Source organism: Zalophus californianus, chromosome 15 (assembly GCF_009762305.2).
Source record: "Zalophus californianus isolate mZalCal1 chromosome 15, mZalCal1.pri.v2, whole genome shotgun sequence".
In the NCBI taxonomy this organism is placed as follows: Eukaryota; Metazoa; Chordata; class Mammalia; order Carnivora; family Otariidae; genus Zalophus; species Zalophus californianus.
In genome coordinates, this window is record NC_045609.1 from 17253389 (window position 1) to 17273269 (window position 19881).

The 19881-nt window shown below is 52.9% G+C and overlaps 1 protein-coding gene across 1 annotated transcript in view; it reads left to right on the forward strand.

The window, feature by feature from the left end:
- C15H1orf198 (chromosome 15 C1orf198 homolog) overlaps positions 1-17821 on the forward strand; it is a 32878-nt gene extending 15057 nt beyond the window's left edge. The window contains exons 2-4 of the mRNA XM_027596460.2: positions 184-234; positions 11044-11592; positions 14870-17821. Coding sequence (XP_027452261.1) covers positions 184-234; positions 11044-11592; positions 14870-14926 — 657 coding nt within the window. The 3' untranslated portion in view covers positions 14927-17821. The remainder of the gene's footprint in view (positions 1-183; positions 235-11043; positions 11593-14869) is intronic.
- The last annotated feature ends 2060 nt before the right edge of the window (positions 17822-19881 follow it).

A 19881-nucleotide genomic window follows, 5' to 3' on the forward strand; every position in this document is an offset into this window, starting at 1 on the left:
AAGGTGAGGGCGAAGCCAGACTGAGGAGGTCAGCACATTCTACGCGGAGCAAGCGTCAGGCTTGCTCCGAGCCAGGAGCCGGGATGAGTTCTAAGTTCGGGTTCCCCCGTGGCCTTGGGTGGATGTTTGTATGGGGTATGTTTGGGTTTGGGTTTCACATTTATTCTTGAATTTTTATTTCAGGACATAACTTGGCAAGATGAGCACTCTGCCCCTTTCTCCTGGGAAACAAGGGTAAGTTGGATTAAATTTAGATTTGTTTGTCCTTTTAAAAAGGAATTGCGTGGTTCTTTTTCTTGTAGCACTTGATGGACTTCTGAGTTTACTTCTGAGTTTACTGTCATTATCATCATCATCATCATTATTGATTATTATTATTGCCAGAGTTGCATAACAGTATCAAGCTTGACTGATTTTAATTCATTTCCCTTAGCCTCCCTAGTTGCAAAGGTGCAGAAGGACCAAAAGGCAGGCGTCTGTCACCCAAGGAAAAGAAGGAAAAAGACCACAATTCTAGAACATGCCCTGCTGTCGGAGGGCTCTTCCCGTAATAGGGGGGATGAAGACAGCAGTGTACCTGGAATAGGGCTTCAACTTGAGGTCAGATTAGGGGTTTGAAGGGCCAAGGCTTGCACTTGGTTTTCCACTGAGCCCACATCGTTCGTCCCGGCGGAAGTGGGCATCCGGGGGGCCTGTGGGGACGGTGGGTCCGAGTGAGGGCAAAGCAATGAGGGGGTCTGCAAGACACCTGAGACGCCCTCACATGGGGGCCTTTGTCTTAAAATGAAATATTTGACAAGGTTCAGATGGATGAGGGCCGTGCTTGGTGAGTAACTGCTGATGGCACCAAGTGACCCGAGCTGTCCTGGGGACGGGGAAGGGCATGATGTGGTCCTCACGGGAGAGCTGGGAGGTGGCTTTGAGAGAATGCGGCATTAATGCAGATGCACATGTTTATCTGGCGGGCACGGATTCCTCCTGCCTCCAGTGTGCCGTCACGTGGGGTCCTGAACACCCTACAGTGAAGATGCAAACACCTTGTTGCACACGTGTCATTTTTTATCTGGGTCTGTGCAGAGGGCAGAGTGAGAGAAATGGTGTGCCCGGAAGCTGGGGTTTCCCTGGGGATCTGGATGCTGCTGAAGGTTATCAAGGAAATATAGGAGCCCCTACAACCAACAAGGACCCCCCCCATCCCCAGTCTAGCCACCCCGGAAGGGAAGCTGTGGGTGGGTAGGGAGAACGTCAGCATCCTGGCGGTCAGCAGGGGCCTCAGGCTTCTTAGATGGGCTGCCAGAGGGTAACTGAGAAGCACTAACCCTGTAGGTGATCCCTAGTGGTAAGAGGCAGATAGACCCTCTGCAGGTTGGGACCGAACAGGCTGGGATGCAGTGTACCAGAAAGTGGCACAGATTTTCCTGGCCTGGGTCCTCTGTTTGATGGTATCACAGTGATAAAGCCACGGAGGTCAAAAGAGTTAGAACGTCCTAAGCCCTGAATCCATCTTGTGCCCCATGAGAATATCTGCTCTATTAAGAATTTACCTTGTGAAATGTTCCTGGAGCTGCTATTTGTGAGATGGGACATTCCATCTATTATTAACTTTCTGCAGATGACATTCTGGGACAAGGATGGGCAGTGGCTGGGGTGGGTGCCGAGACGGGGCTCAGCCACTTGGGGCCAGCTTTGGGCACAGGTGTCTCTAGAACAAGGACAGCTAACAGGATCAAGGATCACACCTGTGCTGGTGCTAGGTGTCTGCGGTTGCGAACCGCATCCCTTAGGGACCGGGTCAGTTGAGAAGCCTCCAGAAGTTAATAGGTGTTGCCCACTTAGCAGAGAACCAACTTACTTCACCAACTGGCGGGCTCACTCGGGGTCCTCACCTTTTAGGTTGATCTCTTGAGGTCGGACTTACGTAGTTGAGAGTTAGAACCTTGTAGAGGCAAAATAGCATTCGAGAGAGCAGAGAGGCTTGTCCCTAGTCTGTCTTTACAAGTCAAGGTCGAGTTCTAGAAGGAACCACCGCTCGCCTCCCCAGCCGTGACTCAGAGTGCCCTGCCTCCCTGGCTCTGTCACACTCTGCCCGAGGACCTCCAGACTGGTGAGAACCTCTTTGGAGAGCTGCAAACAGGAGGTGGCTTTAGGCAGGGCGGGGCGGCCCTGATGTCCAGGTGCAGGATTCGGGGCCAGACACGGATTCTTGCTGTCCCCCGTTTGACACCTTCGCCTCTGCGTCGGTTATCTGTTGATGCATAACAGACCACCCCACAGCTTCATGATTCTGGGGCTCAGCGGTGTGGGCAGGGCTCAGCAGCTGTTCTTCTGCTGGCCTTGGCTGGGATGGCTCACCGGTCACCTGACGGCGTCTGGTGGGAGCTGGCAGCTCTAGGATAACCTCCCTTCTCTGTGCAGCTGGTACTGGCTGTCGACGGGGCCCCGAGTTGCCAGCGAGCCAGCCTGGGCTGCTTCATGTGGTGGTGGGGGAGTCCCCTGGGGCGAGGGCAGAAGCCTGCAGGGCTTCCTGAGGCTTAGGCTGGGAGATCGCCCTGTGTCCCTTCTGCTTTGTTCTGCTGGTCATATTGAGGCACGGTCCAGCCTGCATTCAAGGTGTGAGGAAATGGATCGCAGCTCTTGATGGTGAGTTGCAGAGAATTTGTAGCTGTTTATTTATTATTTTAACAGTTTTTGAATTTGAGTGTAGTTGACATGTAGGCATTTTCCAGCTAGGATTTTATACCCTGGCAGCCGTGACACTGGGTCCTTTCATTCAGTTGTTGATCCATTGTCTATTTTTTTATTTTTAATTTTTAATTGTAAACTACACAGAACATTTACCATCTTAGCCATTTTTTGGTGGACAGTTCCGTGGCATTAAGTACACTCACATTGTCGTGCAACTATCACCACCCTCTAGCCACGGAACGCTTCCGTCTTGCAAAAGTGAAACTCTGTCCCCTTTAAGCAGCCCCTCTTCCCTCCCCCAGCCCCTGGCAGCCTCCGTTCTCCAGTCTCTATGACATCATTCATTGATTTTTCCGAAATTCAGAGGACATTTATTATACATCTCATCTTTGTCAGACATCTACTTAAGGCTCAGAGACGAGTAAACACTTCTGCACTCAAAAAACAGTCCAGTGAGTGGATGGCTTCCTTTGGTGGCAAAACTCATGCAGGAGAAAAGCTTTAGCAACACATTCCTTCTCTCATTTTTCCCCATTCCCGTAACATGTATGTGTACACGTGTTGGTAGATACAAGCTCCTGCCTTCCTCTGTCTATTCAGTTCAACCGTCTTTCCTCCCTCCCTCCCAGCCTCCCTTCCTAAGATTTATTTATTTTAGAGAGAGAGCACACACGCGCTTGAGCAGAGGGAAGGGCAGAGGCCAGGGGAGGGGAAGAAGCAGGTTCCCTGCTGAACCGAGGCCCACGGTGGGGCTCGATCCCACAACCCTGAGATCGTGACCTGAGCTGACGTCAAGAGTCAGACACTCAACCCGCTGAGCCAGCCGTGTGCTCCCAGTTCATCGGACGTTCAGTGTGTGCCTGCTAAGTGCCGAGCTCTTCTTCTGCTCTGACTTCTTAGCCCCCGAGAGATCAACTGAGGCCAGGGTACGCCTGACCCAAGGTCATGACTGTTGGCAGAACCGCGAATGCCAGGGATTTGGGGGCTCTTGGCTGATTCTTGTACCTCTGTGTGGGCTCCTTCCTTTAGGCCAGCTCACGGTGGTCCCACCTACAGACAATGAGCTGGCACTGTGCTTGGGACCTGGGGCCGCTGCCCCAGCGAGACGCAGCAGCTCTGATCAGGAGAGCCCCCGAGGGCTCTGTAACAGCCGTTCACCCACTTCTCCTCCGAATCCTGCTTCGTTTTCCAGCCCATCCCTCCCCACCTGGGTCACCTCCGTCGGAGGCTGACCTGCCCGGAGCCCCTGTCTCTCTGCCCTCTTCCATCACGGGAGGGAGGCTCAGAGGGACAGCTGCCCACCCCAGCTGGGGGGGAGTGGTGGTCATCTTTCCCACTCATCTATCAGCTTAGTGGGTGAGCTGGGGGGGGGGGGGCGCGCGGTGCCTGTGGGCCCCACGGTGGATTCCTCTCTCATGCTACTGATGTTTCAAGAGGAAAAAACTCAGCACTTGGAATGCTCCAGAGAGGGAGGCAGGGAGCAGGGAGGATTCTTGACATTCCCCAGTGGGTCTGGGCTGGGGAATTTAGAGGAGATGCCTGCAGAGGCAGGTCAGGCCCTGGCTCTCACTGGGTCACTGGGCTCTAGGGACACCCTCCCCCCCAACTGTGCCTCCCCTTTCCCTGCCTGGGCTGTCTGGCTTCTTTCTGTCCCTCTTGTCCTCCTCCCAGTGTGCACTGCCTATTTGGGGATGGCAAGTTGGCTGGTGGGGATCGGTTCCTTGATTCCTTTCATATGACAAGGTCTCTGAGGGCCAATATAGACCATTCCCAGAGTAGGGAGGCCTTCCAGCCCCTTCCAGCCTCTTCCAGCCCCTTCCAGCCCCTTCCTTGGGAAGAAGAGTAAGCACTTTTGAGCCTTTGTGTTGAATTTTTGAAAAATCAACGAACGATGTCACACCTCCTGTGCACTGTGCCCTGAGTCAGGCATTGGCACACACGTCAAATTCTTCCAGCCCTGGGAGTTGGTGTCACTGGTCCTGCTGTGGGTCAGGATTCTGGTAGGGGCTCAGAGAAGACAGTAACTGGCAGGCAGCTTGAATCAACGGAGAGAGAGTGGAGCTCGGGTCTGGCCGGCTTGCAGGTGGCTCCTGCCCGTGGTGGGACAGAAACGCATTCCGTCAGAATGTTCTGTGCATGGGGAAGGCCCTGGCTTCCAAACTATGGCTCTGCTTGGCTGTCTCTCCTCACTGCTGGCCAGAGTTGGAGAAGCACGGTCACACAGAGCCACCCCATGCCCCGATCACCGCCTAACTCCTCCTCACCCCCCACCCCCTGTGTTGTCCCTAGCTCACCTTCCCAAGACCCAGAGCTGATCCCTGTGGCGCCCTGACCTTTCCCAGGTCTCTGTGTGGAGTGATGTGTCTGTTCTCTCAGCCCAGCGGCCCCAGCCCTGTGCCTCTGGCCCCTGGGGTCTTTCCTGCTCCTATGGCCTATGCCCCTCAGCCCTGTCCCCCAGGCACTGTGCTCTCCTGCCTCAGCTCAACCCCCACCCCAACCATTTGTGACGATCCAGCCTGGTCTCCAGACCTGCTGCAAACTCAGGTTCCTACAGATTTCCCCATCATAGTGGTGGTGAGCGGCTCCCATGCCCGCATGTGTGCTGAGTACCTTTGGTGCCTTCCCACGTGTGAGCCTCCCTGCAACCCTGTTTTACAGATGAGGAAATCAAGGCGTGAGGCGAGGGGTGTGGACTAGGCGTCCGAACCCGTGTGCATCACTTGTGTTGTAGCCCCCACACTGCCTCTTCAATGAAACACAGCATAACTGTTGTCCCCTTGAGAGAACAAGCCCCTGGAGGGCAGAGGCCACGATTCGTCCCTGAACCTTATAACCTCGGCCCCTGGGGCCCCTGTGCACCCACCACCTGTTGGGCCTCCGTGGGGTTTTCCCCAGGCTCCCTCTCCCAGACATACGGTCACTGTGGACCCGAGCAGGATCCTTCCACGTGTCTGTAGGTCCCCCTTGCTCCCTGGGAAGAGTATAGGAGGATGTTACTTAGCCCCTGGTCCAAGCCGGTGCCTTGGGATTGAGGGCAGGGAGCCCACCGGGCCCTGCCACCCCCCGCTTGCCTGGAGGGTCTGACATTCCCAGTGTCCGGTGGCCAAGTCATGCTGTGTCTTTCCTCTCAGGCTGTCACTTCTACGAGTTTTGTGATTCAAAAAGGTTTGCGTATCTTCCCCTTCGCGTCCTTTTTTGGAGGAGGAAGTGGGGAGATTAGATGCTAAATGGGTTGTGGATTTATTCAGATTTGCTCCAGTAAACTATTACATTTCCTGACAACGTTTCTGTAGGCTTTGTCTCAACAATTTAGATGTGTCGGAGGCTGCCAAGCCAAACAGTTAGTTTTGGCGGCCTGCACTCCCCCTTTACTGAAATATTACACATTCCTGTCCAGTGAGTGGGGTGTAAAAATAGATACTGGGCTCGGTTGTGGTCTTTCTGTTTTTAGAACGGACGTGGCCAGCTGAGACCCAGTTCCCCACACGGGGTGAGTGACGCCCAGTCCCCGCTTGGCGCGTCCGCCCCAGGGCTTCGGCTGGTGCCGGGGACGCTGGGGTGGGCTGTCGCCATGACTCCCCCACGTCCCCGTCTCAAGGATTGTGTGAGACTGCGGAGTCGGATTCCCCCCACCCCGACTTCCTGTCTGAGCCCTCCGCGGCCCTTCACACACAGCGCCCTTCTGCTGGGCCCCAGCTCAGTGTCGCTCAGCGCCGGGGGATGGGGCTGGCACCACCTCCCTTCCCAAGAGCGCTTTCAGCCTTTTTTCTAGAAAGGAGAAAACGGGATCTGGACCTCCATTGTCTTTTCACTTTGCAGTGCTCATTGCAGGGTCCAGAAGTGGCCCCCCACTAGACCTGTCGGTTCGTGAGGCAGGGCTGTCCCCATCCCCGCTCACTGATCTCTCCCAGAGTCAGAAGGGCACCCCTCACACCCGTCTCTCAGGGCCTCTGGTGTGACGTGACCTTCACGGACATGGTGGCTGGCCAGGGGGACGGAGTCTCCACAGTCCCAGAACCGTGGGACGGGACAGTGGCTTGGCCATAATACTTGTAGGGAGCTTTGCAGCCCCGACTCCGTGGCCTGACACTGGGCACTCAACATGGGGGCTCCCAAGCAGCATTCGCCCCGGCTCTGCTATTCCGGCATAGACGCTACCTGCAGCTCTGGGCAACAGGCACCACAGCCCGTGCCCCTGGCGACCAGAGGAAGGCGTGAGAGGATCCAGAGCCCGGAGGGGACCCACTGGGACTATTGCTGACACCCCACGCAGGACTGAGAAGGGCAAAGGAGCTTGTGTTTACTGAGCACTTACTGTGCACCAGGTGCTCGTCTAAGATGCAAACCCTCACGGGCATCTGCTTGTTTAATCTCCCTGGCAGTCTAGCAAGGCAAGGATGGTGATTTTCCCCTTTTTACCGATAAAGAAAAAAGCCCGGGTTCAGGGTTAGGGAGCTGGCGGGTGGTTTTGGCGTTTCCTGAGGAGGAGCAGGTTGGAGGGCAGGTGACCGCTTTAGGATGGGGGTGGGGGGGTGGGCAGTGCCCGTCAGCGTCTTGGTTGGGTGTCCGGCCACAGCATGACTTTGGAGTCCAGAGGCATTGTTCCCTCTGTCTCGGAGCCCCATTGGCAACTAAGCCCCAGGGCAGGATGAGCAACCCCGGAGGGGGACCCGGTCCTGGGAGGCACGGCCGTGTTCTCCCCTACACCCCGATCCGCTCCAGTCTCGCCGGAGTCCCTGGAGTTTTGGAGTCAAGTGAGATGAGGTCTGGACTGGCGGGGGGCGGGGGGAGACCCTTTGCTCCTTTCCTCTTTTCCGCCCTGCCCCTTCCCAACAGATGCGAGTTTGGAATATAAACAAGGAACCTTTTTCCTGCTAGGTGAAGACCCAGCCCCAGGGCCGTTGATCAGGGAGGACTGTTTTTTAGAAGGAGAATGTAGTCCTGTTTTCTTTGCAAAACTAAAAACAATGTATACCCAGGAAAAAAGGCTTGGAAGCAAATGTGCTAGAAGTTTTTTTTTCCTCTATGTTGTTTTCCCCATTTCGCCCCCAAACCCCTAAACCAAGCAGCCGCTAATGTCAGCATAGCCATCTCTTCTGACCAGACGACACTGTCCCCTGAGGAGTGCCACATGGCCTCCGATTGCCCAAGGAGCCGCGGCACAGCCTCCGTGGTTTCAGTCTGTTCAGGGCTGTCGCGTCCGGCCACTGCTGCTTGGGGGCCCTGCCAGCGATGGCCCAAAGCAGTCTGAGAACCACTGGGACCGCCTCCTCTCCGCAGCACCCCTGGCTCAGTCCATGGCTGCCCTCCACGTCCACAAGTGCTCAGCCTGGCCTTCCAGAGGCTTCTGAGCAGAGATCCCACTGGAGAAATTGCTGATCCTAAAAAAGCTGGGGCTTGACAAAGTGCTCAGTTTTAAGTGCCTTCCTTACATTGCAATTTCCAGATCAAAGTCAGCTCCGTTCTAAGCCTTGGTCTCCACTTCCGTGGTATCTTTAGCAACTTGCTTATTTAAAGAAAGCAGCGTCTCTTATGCCCGCGATCCCCTTGTGTTCTGTTGTGGAATCTGGAAATATACAGAGTACTGAGAGTGGCTCATTCAGAAACAGCCCTTTAAAAATCAAATCAGATCATTAACGTACTTACCCAAATCCTGCCATGTACAGGATGTTCTGGTGTTTATGTGGATGTCGTCCCTGGTGGCCAGTGGTTTTTATACGTGGCCTGATGCCCAGCACAGCTTCAGGCCTGGAATCACTGGATCTAGTGGAAATCCAGCTGCATCTAATGGGCTAGTGACCTAGGACAGTTTGCTCGAATTGCTCCAGATCTCCATTTCCTCATTTGTAAGAGCGAACATTTTTTTATAAAACCCGGCCCAGCAGCAAGGGAAAGTGCCCGATGCGTGAGATGCACTCAGGATGCCACGGTCCGCGGAGACGGACCTATGATGTCTTCTCCCTGGTGTTGTCTTTACAACAGCGAGCAGACTGTGCCCGGGATTTGAACTTAGTGTCTCGTGCTCCCATCCCATCCTGTCTTCTGAGCCTTGAGGAGAGACCTCCGGCCGTCAGGGTCCAGGCTTTAGGAGAAGTCTCGGGCTGAGAGCACGTCCCGCTCTCTGGGTTCAGGGCCTGCAGTTTGCTCGGGAAAAGCCACGTTTTCATCCTCCTCTAACACGTCTTTGCCCATCGGTGAGTCTGGGCAAGTGCTCTGTGTAAAACGGAGTGAAGGAATATGCATTAAAGTCATAAAGAACCATGTTTTGTATATTAAGTTAGCACAGTTTTTAAATTATACTGTTTCCTCGTGGAAACAGTAACTGAAAATACGCTCTGCTCTATCGCTGGTGGTGTTAGAAAATGGGGCAGCTCTGGAGAACAGATCGGCTAGTATGCATCTAGAACCATAAAAAAGGAAAGGTTTTAAACTTTGCATTTTGACATTTCACTTCTGGAAAGATACCTGAAGAAATTAGTTCCACACAGGGAAGAGCTGTATGCAGGAAGACAGTGGCGGCAGCCTTAATTAGAACAGCACAGAGTAGAAACGGCCGATTATTTGTTAGGAAGATGATGGGTTAAGGAGCTGGTGGGACAGCTCCTCCCTATGAACTAGCTTGTACCCAGGACAGGTGATTGTTCTAAAGACCATGTAACACCATGGATGGTGCTTAGGACTAAGTGAAAAAAACAATACCCCAAATTATTTACTGATTTATTTGGGTCTTTAGAGAGAGAGGGGAGAAGGGGGCGGGAGGGGCAGAGGGAGAGAGAGAATCTTGAGCAGACTCCATGCTCAGTGTGGAGCCCGACACAGGCCTGGATCCCTAGCATCGTGACCTGTGACCTGAGCCGAAATCAAGGGTCGGATGCTCGACTAACTACACCACCGAGGCCCCCCAGCATTACTCCAAATTATATGCCTAACAGAATCGCAACCTCGTAAAATATGTGTATGAAAACAGCGACACAAAAATACAAAGGTAGTGGTTACGGAAGAAGGAAAGCTAATGAATGACTTCTTTTCTAATTCCCAAACTCTCTGTATTGTAGTTTTATTACTTTTCTTTAAAAAAGAAGAAGAAGAAGGGGGTCTGAGGGAGAGGTAGGAGAGGAACGTTCAAGAGGGGTGGTAGAAGTGGTTGCAGCCACGCATCGCTTGCCGTGCAGAGCCTGGGAGACGGCATCCCCCAGCGTGCTCTGCGCTGGAGCAGGGACCGAGGTGTCCTTCCCTGTCCCGATGTGTCCTCCGGCACAGCACAGCGCTGGCCTTCTTGGAGGTCGCCGCGCTGAGCAGCCTGAGATCGAGCAAAGCATTTCTGGGACACTCGGGTGTGGTGTGGGTCCTGCGCTGGCCTTGGAGCCCGCGGTCTCCCGTGGGGGACGGCATCTGGGCTTCGGGACTGGGGTCAAGGTCAGAGGTGCCCAGCACTACTGAGTGGGAGCGTTGTCTCCCCCAAGTACCCCTCCGCATGACACAGTGTCTTGCTCAGCCTGTGCTGCCGTAACAAAGACCACAGACTGGGGGGTTAAACAACAGACATTCATTTCTCACAGTTGTGCAGGCTGGAAAGTCAGGGTGCTGCGGTTCCCGGCTGCAGGCGGCCTCCCGCTGACCGTGTTCTTGGATGGTGGGAGAGAGATCATTGCTCCTGTGTCTCTCATGAGGACACTAGTCCCATCTTGGTGGCCCCACTGTCATGACCTGACCCCTCCCAGAGGCCCCACCTCCTCGTACATCACTCCGGGAGGTAGGGCTTCCACGTGTGAATTCGAGGGGCACACAGACACGCAGCTGTGAAGATGGCGTGTCCGGCAGGGGTGGGTGGGTAGGTCGGGTCTCCATGGCTGTTTAGTCCAGGAAACAGGCTCTGGCTCCATTGGCTTCATTCACCCTTGTCCACCACCCACCGCTGTAGGTGGGGAGCGATGGGCCTGGGTGCTGGGGCTGGGTGCCGACCCTCGCTGCAGGGCAGTGTTGTGCGGAGCCGTGCACCTTCTTCATCACCTTCCAGGGAGGGTGGTCACCGCCAGACAGCCCCTCCTCCGGAAGGTGCTGGATTCACTCTTGAGGAGACAGGTGGGTGCTCTGCTCACCAGGCAGAGGCCAGAGTCCTCAGCGAGTCCGCATCTCTGCACTGTTGGTGGCCTGGAGTGTGGCAGGGCCTTCGTGTCCGAGCTTCTGCTGTGGTGGGTGCGTGGACCGCCGTCCTGAAGATAAGCCCTCAGGACAGAAAGTTGCAGCAAATGGATGACAGCCGGTGTTACCATTGTCAGGCGGGCGGAGGTGTGACCTGCACGCCCGTTGCGGTGGATTGTAAGGCTTCTTCTTTTCTCCTCTGTGTCCCTGCTGTAGAGTCAGATGGAGTTCAGTGTCTGTTCTTTATCCATCCAAGAGCCGGGCAGCGGCATGGCCAGCGAGCCGAGACAGCTGTCGAAAGCCTCCCAGGGCTCACAGGCCCTCCGGCCCTCCCAGGGCAGCAAGTCCTCCAGCCTCGACGCCCTGGGTCCTGCCCGGAAGGAAGAGGAAGCTTCCTTCTGGAAGATCAATGCAGAGCGGTCCCGGGGAGAGGGGCCCGAGGCTGAGTTCCAGTCGCTGACCCCCAGCCAGATCAAGTCCATGGAGAAAGGTGAAAAGGTCCTGCCCGCCTGTTATCGGCAGGACCCTGCCCTGAAGGACAGGGAGGCCAAGGTGGAAAGGCCCAGCACCCTCCGCCAGGAGCAGCGTGCCCTTCCCTGCGTCAGCGTCGAGCACGAGAGACCCCAGCCTGTCCAGGCCTGCACCAGCACGGTGAAGGAAGCCACCCCGTCCGAGCCCGTGGGGAAGCTGCCCTCTCCTGAGGACCAGCAGGAGGATGTGGAGGCTGTGGAGGACCCTCTGTTCTCGGAACCCATGCCGACACAGGTGGGTGGCCCCTCCCTCCAGGAGTGACCCGGGGAGACCTCCCACAAGATGGGTGGTCCACAGATGCCCTCGCTTTCTTCTTCTCCTTCCCCTTCTTTCTCTTGCCCATTCCTTGGGGGGACTTTGGAGATCAGGAGAGCTGGGTTGCTCCCCAGCTCAGCGACTGACACATGTGCAAGGAGAAACGTCTCATGGTTCTGTCTCAGTGCCATGACTTGTTTGCCTGTTACACGTAGATGTCACAGATGCCCGCTGCCCTTCCCCAGGTGTGTGAGGGCAGGTAAGCGAGGGCCGGTAGCGGGGCAGTGAGCGCGGGAGCTCGCAGGGAGAGGGCAGTCAGTTTGGGAGGGATTTGGGTGCCCACTCAACCGATAGGTCCGTAAATTCGGGCTGGGGTGTTGGGGAGGAAGGAAGCAGGCAGGACCGCCGAGCCTCCTCCAGGAGCGGCCATGCTCGTTCTCAGGGACCACAGGAGACTCTGGCTTCAAGGAGTGATTGGCAGCTACTCGTTTCCAAACAGGATAGCGTTACGTGTCTGGGAGGAATCCTAAGAAAGGAGTTCTTTTTGGGGGGAAGCAAAAGAAAGATCTGAAAGGTTCACTGGGTGAAGAGGAATGCATCCTGAAGAAAGGGACGGTGCCGGAGAACAGGGTGAGTGGCTTCTGAGTGCTTTCCCATTTCCTTGTGGGAGCCTCGACCGTCGTCTGTGCCAGTTGGTCTGCATTGCTGTTAAGAGACTGAGACAGTGAAAAGAAAACAAAATGTTTGGTAATGAATTTAAATGGAACCAGTGTTGGAGGATTGCATGAAAATAAAATAAACCAGTTCAAAAGTCATTATAGTTCAGAGGGAGGCCTTGGTTTTGAGACATTGCTTTATGATGAAGAAAGCAGTAGTTTGGATACAGGCATGTCAGAGCACCATTTCTGGAGGAGATCGTGGGTTGCTCTTGCACCTGGGCGAGAACGTAAACAAGGTCCATCTTAGAGTCGGATGGCCCTTCCCTGAATGCTTCCTGACATTCAGCCATTTTCTGCGTGGGTGGGAGAGATGAGTCCTGAGGCGGGGAGAGAAGGAGGGGTGGAAAGGGGCCACCTGCTCACAAAAGGGGATGGCCAGAGGGAGGAAAAACGGGGTCTTTAGGTTTGGGTCTGGGTTTTGGAGCCCGGGCAGGTTACCTATTGGCAAGGCCGGCAGGCACACTTGAGGGGTACTGCCCACCCCCCACACTCCTCTGTGTGTGTCTTGCTGGTTTTCCCCACGTTAGCACCATCCAGACTTTCTGGTTGTGCTTTTTTTTTTTTTTTTTTCCTTTTAACACTTATTTTAAAAACTGTGTGTTGTGGTTAAATATATATAACATAAAATGTGCCGCCATACTGAGTATACAGCCCTGTGGTAGTAGATCCGTTCAGTGTTATGCAACCATCACCACCATCCATCCACAGAATTCTTTCATCTTGAAAAATGAAATCTATGCCCATTAAACAGCTCTCTGTTCTCCCCCCCCACTCCTGGCAGCCACCATCCTACTTGTCATCTCTGTGCATTTAACGCTCTTAATATCTCATATAAGTAGAATCCTGCAGGTCTCCATCTTTTCATGTCTGGCTTCTCTCACTCGGCTTAATGTCCTCAGGTTCATCCACTGGTAGCATGTGGCAGAATTGCCTTCCTTTTTGAGGCTGAATAATACTCCACTGTATGGATTTACCACATTTCGTTTATCCGTCCACCTCTTGGTGGCCACGTGGGTGACTTCCACTTCTCAGCTACTGTGACCAGTGCTGCCGTGAGCACGGCTGTACAAAAACCTGTTCGGGTCCCTGCTTTCCGTTCTTGGGGATATGCAGCCGGCAGAGGAATGTTTGCATCACATGGTGATTCTGTGTCTAACTTTCTGAGGAACCGCCATACTGTTTCCATTTTACGTTCCCTCAGCAGCGCGCGAGGGCCAGTTTCTCCACATCCTGCCAACTCTGGTTTTCTTTCTTCTTTGATCATAGCCATCCTAATGGCTGGGAGACAATACCTTAGGTCTCATCGCGGTTTCGATTTGCTCGTCTCCAGTGGTTAGGGATGTTGACTGTCTTTTCATGTTGTTTATCGACCACTTGTACATCTTTTTTGGACGAATGTCTGTTCGGATCCCTTGTCCAGTTTTAACAGTTGAGTTTTGTGTTGTTGAGCTGTGGTCATCGTCTGGGCATCTCCTGGAATGGGGTTCCGGGTGCTTCCACTCCTCTCCCAGCAGATGACCTCGTGAGTTGTCCTCCTGAAGAAGGGGAGCCCTGTGACAGGAACTCCATCTGCCCCCCATCAGCGGCCCCGCGGCTTTCCAGCCTGTCCTTGGCGCCTCCCTGTCCTGCCCTCGGTGGCCCCCTGTCCCGTGTCTTTGCTCTCTTCTGTGTCTCTAACCTTCCCGCCCACCTGCTCCTTCTTACAGACCTGCCAGGCTCGCCGATGAGCCTCCCTAATGATCTTTCTCCGCTACTTGGCACCTGGGTCTTCCTCTGAAGGAAGCTGTTACATAAATCACGTGAGAGTCCTGATTGTAAAGAGACACAGGCAAGTGCGTGTAGGGGGAGTGGGCAGTCGGAGAGAGCACATGAACTCCTCTGAGAGAACAGATTTCCAGGTGCAGAGCAGAGCGAAATGCCAGCCTCATTGAAGAAACCCGTAGAGAAGCCGAGAGAGGACCGCTTGCCTGACTTTGGGTCTTCCTGTTTTGGCTCACCAGCTTCGAGGGAACTTGCTTTAGTCTGTGGGTGTCATCGTCTCCACGGAAGGGTTTTTGCCCTTTGCCAGCTCCGTGGAGGGCGGGGCGTCAGAGCCTCCTTCCCGAAGGCTGCAGCCTGCCAGGTGGATGCGCCAGGTGGATGCACGTGCTGGTGTGAGAGAGCCGCAGAAAGACTTTGTTCTTTGTTCTCTTCCTGTGATGACTGCATTTCAGCACGCCTGTCCGTGCACACATAGAAGAGATACATTTGTTTCCTTTTCTCTGTGAGCTGCTTGCAGACTTGCCCGGGGACAGAGCCGGGAAAGCGCGGGATCCTGGCAGAGTGTGGCTCTCAGTGAAGTTTCTTTCATTTTCTGGTTCCAGGCACCGAGGCAAATTGAGGTCAGGGAGCCTCCGACATGGAAGCGAGCGATTTCATTTGGGTCAATTTAAATGAGATGCTGTTTTTAGATTATGCGTAACTGGAAAAAAAAAAAAAAAAGAAAGAAAAGAAAGAAAGAAACCCGTGTCTTACTTTGGTGTTTGTCTCTTCTACAGGTCACCTCAAGTAATGTCGTCTTGAAGACAGGATTTGATTTTCTGGACAACTGGTAAAATGTATTAGACCAAAAAAAATATTAAAACCAAGAACCCCTAAGTGTTTTCCAAAGTGGTGTGGCGGAGGAGGATAAAATGGGCAATATTTCCCTGTGTATTTTCCTGGTTTCTGTACACTTTTTTCTTAATCATTTGGAAACTGGTAAATATTGCCTTGTCCAGATTTCCAGATTTTTCTCTTTTTGGTAAGGCCAGATATATATATGCTATTTTCAATGATTTGATAACAGAAGTTTTGCATTTGGAATTTTTTAAGACTTAAGGAATTCCGTCGATCTTGTACATAAAGCTTCTGTTCCCACTTCCACCCAATTCTCCCTCCACTCAGAGAAGGAGGTTTCTCATCGTGTCACAAAAATCGTAAAAGCGACTTCCATCTCTTTCCCCTTTAGCCTCTCCCCTTTTTATTAATCAGGTGGGTTTTGTTGGGTGGCTATTGGTGATTCCTCAGCAGTAGTGACATCAGCACTCTGGCTGGCTGTGACCACAGAAACATGACCCCCTCCCCCCCCCGCCCCCAATTCCCACCCAACGTTCCCAGCTGTCCAGGGCTTCCTGAAGCCACCCTTCTCTCATCGTGTGCCACCCTCCACCCTCACGACGTTTCCAGGAAACAGACTGTTGGCACATAGCAGAGATGCTCTTTCAGCCGCCCTGTTACGTATTCAAACTATTCATCATTGTTTAAGAAGAGTTGCATGTTTTAAAAAGTTTTGTATTAACTTTTCATTATTTTGTATCTAGATAGAGACGTTGTAGGGCTACCACTTTCCTTGGGTGTGTACTGGTTTCGTTTTGGAAGTTCTTTGCTACTTATGTGGCCTGGTGGATGTTTCCTATCCCGGGCATCTATCTGCAGAAGTTAAGGGCGGATGGCAGGATGGCAACTAATCTTCTTCTGATTAGTTGTGCTAGAACTTCCCAGCATGAGACTGGGAGGGGCAGTGGACGTCCTTCATCCCGAGGACTGGTCAAACTCTCCGGATGGATCTCCCTCCGCATTCCTGACCACCAGCAGAAGTGGAAGAGTCAAGTTTCTGCAGCGCCCCGCAGCGCCCCCTGGAGACCTTTGTGGTCATAGCAATGGCATCTCGGAGGGAGACTTGGCTACCCACTCTGCTGCTCAGGTGGAGGCAGCTCCCAGGCTACCCAGGGGAGCAAGGTGGCCCATGCCCCCGAGGTGTGTGGGGCAGGGCGAGGAGGAGCGTGGGCCTTAGCCTGGGAAGCCTGTGCCCTGACCCGTGGCCCTGAGCTGCATGAGCCTGCCGGACATGCCCGAGTGTGATCTACACATTGCCTCTCACTGTGTTCTCCTCACCCGAAGCCTTAACCCCTACGAGTCCGACCAGTGAGCGCCTGGTTTCAGTATCAAAGTGTGTCTTTTTAGAAATGCATTTCTGTTTTGTACGACCTTAAGTGATTTCCAGAGTATCTTATCTGGCTCCAAGGTGAAGCACATGGCAACTTTTTTTTTTTTTTTCTGAGAACGTTTCTGCCAAAGTTGTGGCCTAGCCAACTTTTGATTTGGTTTCTGCCAATTGCATTATGTCCCTAAACCTCATTTGGCCCCTTAGGGTGGTGGATATGACCTTCCTGCTTTGGTGACTGTATTATGGCAAATATAGGTTCTTCTTGTACCATTTAAGGATAGTTGACACATGCCAGGGAAAAAAGGTTTCTAGCATGGTGGGGAGGGAAAAGGGCAATCCCAGCTGAAACAGCACAGCAAGGTGCCGGCTCCTCGGGTCAGCCGCTGAGCCTCCGAGCCTGGCTTACCACCTGCCCCCACTTTTAGCCTGGAGGGCGGTGGGCTGTTTTAGAACCCGTGCTTGAAAACAGGGTTTCTTAAAAGAGAGAGAGATGTACAGGTGTGAGTTTGTATTCCTTGGTGCTGAGGTAGCAGGGAGGACTGAACGACATCCGGGAACAGTTAGCCCAAGGTGATCTGCCTGTTCTCCGGGGAGGTGGTTCTCATTTCTTGCCGACTTTCTCATAAAGCCCAGTTATTCCTTTCATGTCCTTCTGGCAGCTGAGGGGCTGCGGGGATGGTTGAAAGTCTGCCTCCCCGGGTGTCACCTGGGGTCCTCCCCTAGAGGTGTTCGGTTATCTCTCAGGACAGCGTTTAAAGTTTCGTAACCGAGGGCCTCCTAAGATTAAATGTAAAGTCAAAACTTGGGAAATCCTAGAGTCGTGTTGCTTGGCCCTGCTTTCAGAAGTAAGGGGCTGTGCGAGGGAGAAGCGAAGGGCTGGAGGACACAGGCTGGTGGTGGGTGTCCATCCTGCCTGACCAGCAGATCCTCGTCACCCCGAGGTGTGTGTAAAAGATGGTTCCGGCCCTGCCCTCTGGGGAGCCTGTGTTTGGTGTGTCCAAGTACGGACAAATGAAGCTCTTAGGTTTGCTGCCTCGCTCCCCCCCCCCACCCCCGCCAGTGTATCAGGGTAGAGTTTCTAGAACCAGAAGTTTGTATTTATTATTTTTAAAAATACACACTTTTCACCTGAAGCCTGTATTTGGTTTTGGGGGTCTCCCCCACCCCACCCCCGTTCTGTGCACCTGGGATTCAGCTCAAGGATTTAGTGTCTTGCTTTGGGTGACTGTGTTTTGCAAACTCCCCCAGGAAGTCAGAAACCAGTTTCAGTTCTTTCCTTTGGGGGTCCCTACCCCGCTGTCTGGGTTTGGGAGTGCTGCCCCCTTGGGGACAGCTGGGGTCTGTCATCCAGCCCTCGCTGTGCACCCCACGGGGATGTCAGAGCCACCTGCCTTTCTTTGCGCCTCCCTTTCTTTGATACACGTTTTCCAAAAAAAAAAAAAAAAAATGAAACATTCTTACTGACGACTTGTAACTTGGTTGTATTTTATATTAATAGCCTTTAATAAAGCCGTTTAAAATATGCTAGGTGTGTCTATTTGGGGCCTCTACTGGAGTCGGGAAGCCCATCAGGATGATTGCTGTTGAGCACAGAGGAGAAGGATTTGGACTAGTTAAGCAAGTGTGAAACCTTCTGGAAGCCTGCTCTGCGTGGGCCTGACTCGGCGCCCCATGCAGGTTTGGGGGGGTGGTGGCCCAGGTGCACGGGGCCCCAGCAGAAGGGGTGGGACGGATCCTGGAGGGCACTTCTTCCCAGAGACAAGTTTATTGCATCTAGTGACTGACTCAGAAGAGCAGATACAATCTCCCTGAAAGCTTTCACCTTGAATCTGGGTGAAGTGGATTTTTCTTGGAAGAAATACAAGCTTAAGTATGGCCGGTCAGTCCTGTTCCATCCATTAAAGTGCAGGTGGTAAGTTACCAGCCACGGATGGAAGGGAATTTGTAGATGTCAATTTTCCATATCAAAAAAGCTTTTAAAACTAATACCTCTCAGGACAATGGTGGTTCAGACTGACAGACTTCTAACTTCTCAGCCTGCACAGTGGGACCTTGCTGCCTTGGGCACCGAAGATTCCTGGGTGAGCAAGTGATGGTACTTGCTGACTTGCTGGTGTGCAGTGGTTGTGAGGAAGTTTCTGAGACCACAAGCATTTGGATTAATGTATTGACACATTATGAGAGGAGGCAGAATAGCTCCCAAGCTCATAGGTTTAACAACTTATGGTCGCTCAGTATGTGGTACAAATACACACATATATCTATGCATAGTTTCCACGCAAGAAGGAGCCATCAACCTAGAGGCAAAATCTACCTGGGTGCATTATGCAGCCAGGGAGGAAGATGTTGCATCGGGGTGGGGGGGGTGGCAAGAATACCCTCTGTTGTGGAGTGGGGGTATTCATGGTGCTTTTTTTTTTTTTTTAAAGATTTTATTTATTTATTAGAGAGTGAGCAAGAGAGAAACAGCATGAGAGGGGAGAAGGTCAGAGGGAGAAGCAGGCTCCCTGCCGAGCCGGGAGCCCGATGTGGGACTCGATCCCAGGACCCCGGGATCATGACCTGAGCCGAAGGCAGTCGCTTAACCAACTGAGCCACCCAGGCGCCCCATGGTGCTTTTTTTTTTTTAAAAAGATTTTATTTATTTATTTTTTTGACAGAGACACAGTGAGAGCAGGAACACAAGCAAGGGGAGTGGGAGAGGGAGAAGCAGACTCCCCGCTGAGCAGGGAGCCCGATGTGGGGCTCGATCCCAGGACCCTGGGATCATGACCTGAGCCGAAGGCAGACGCTTAATGACAGAGCCACCCAGGCGCCCCTCATGGTGCTTTTCTAGCATTTTCTTTGGTCTGATCCTCTGCTTATATGCAATTTTCTAATGAACTTATCAGCCTAAAAGGTAAAAGTGTAAAGCTAATAGAGGGAAATATCTTGTGACCCAGACTAAGGAAGGACTTCTTGAATAAAAGTTCAAAAGTCCAAACCATAAAGCAAAATATTGATGAATCTCATACACGAAAATTAGGATTTCTGTCAGTAAAGCACACCGTGGAGAGAGTTAATGAGCTGGAAGGATGGAAGATCACTGCTATGTCAGTTCCAATAAAGAAGCATCAAGAAGGTCCCTGGCATTCCTGCAAAGCAAGAGGCCAGCAACCTCAACAGAGAATTAACATTAGAGAAAATCTTTACAAACTATCAAACATATGAAAAGGTAACCAGGGGGAAAAAAACAGCTGGCTAATGCCAAGTGTCGGCAGAAACGAGATAGAGCAGTGGTTCTCAACTGGGGGCGATTTTGCCCCCTGGGGGCAGTTGCTAGTGTTGGGAGACTTTTTTTTATCATCACAACCGAGGGAGGGCATGCTGTTGGCCTCTAGAGGGTAGAGGCCAGAGATGCTGCCAACACCGTATGTGCACAGGACAGCCCCTCACAACAAAGAATAATTTGGTCCAAAATTCCAGTAGTGCCAGGGCTGGGAAACTAGGTTAGAGAAACCGTACAGTGATTGTGTCAAGAGTAATCTGGCAGTATTTTGCCACGTGTATGTGTATCTGTGACCCCACGATTCCCCTCCAGGA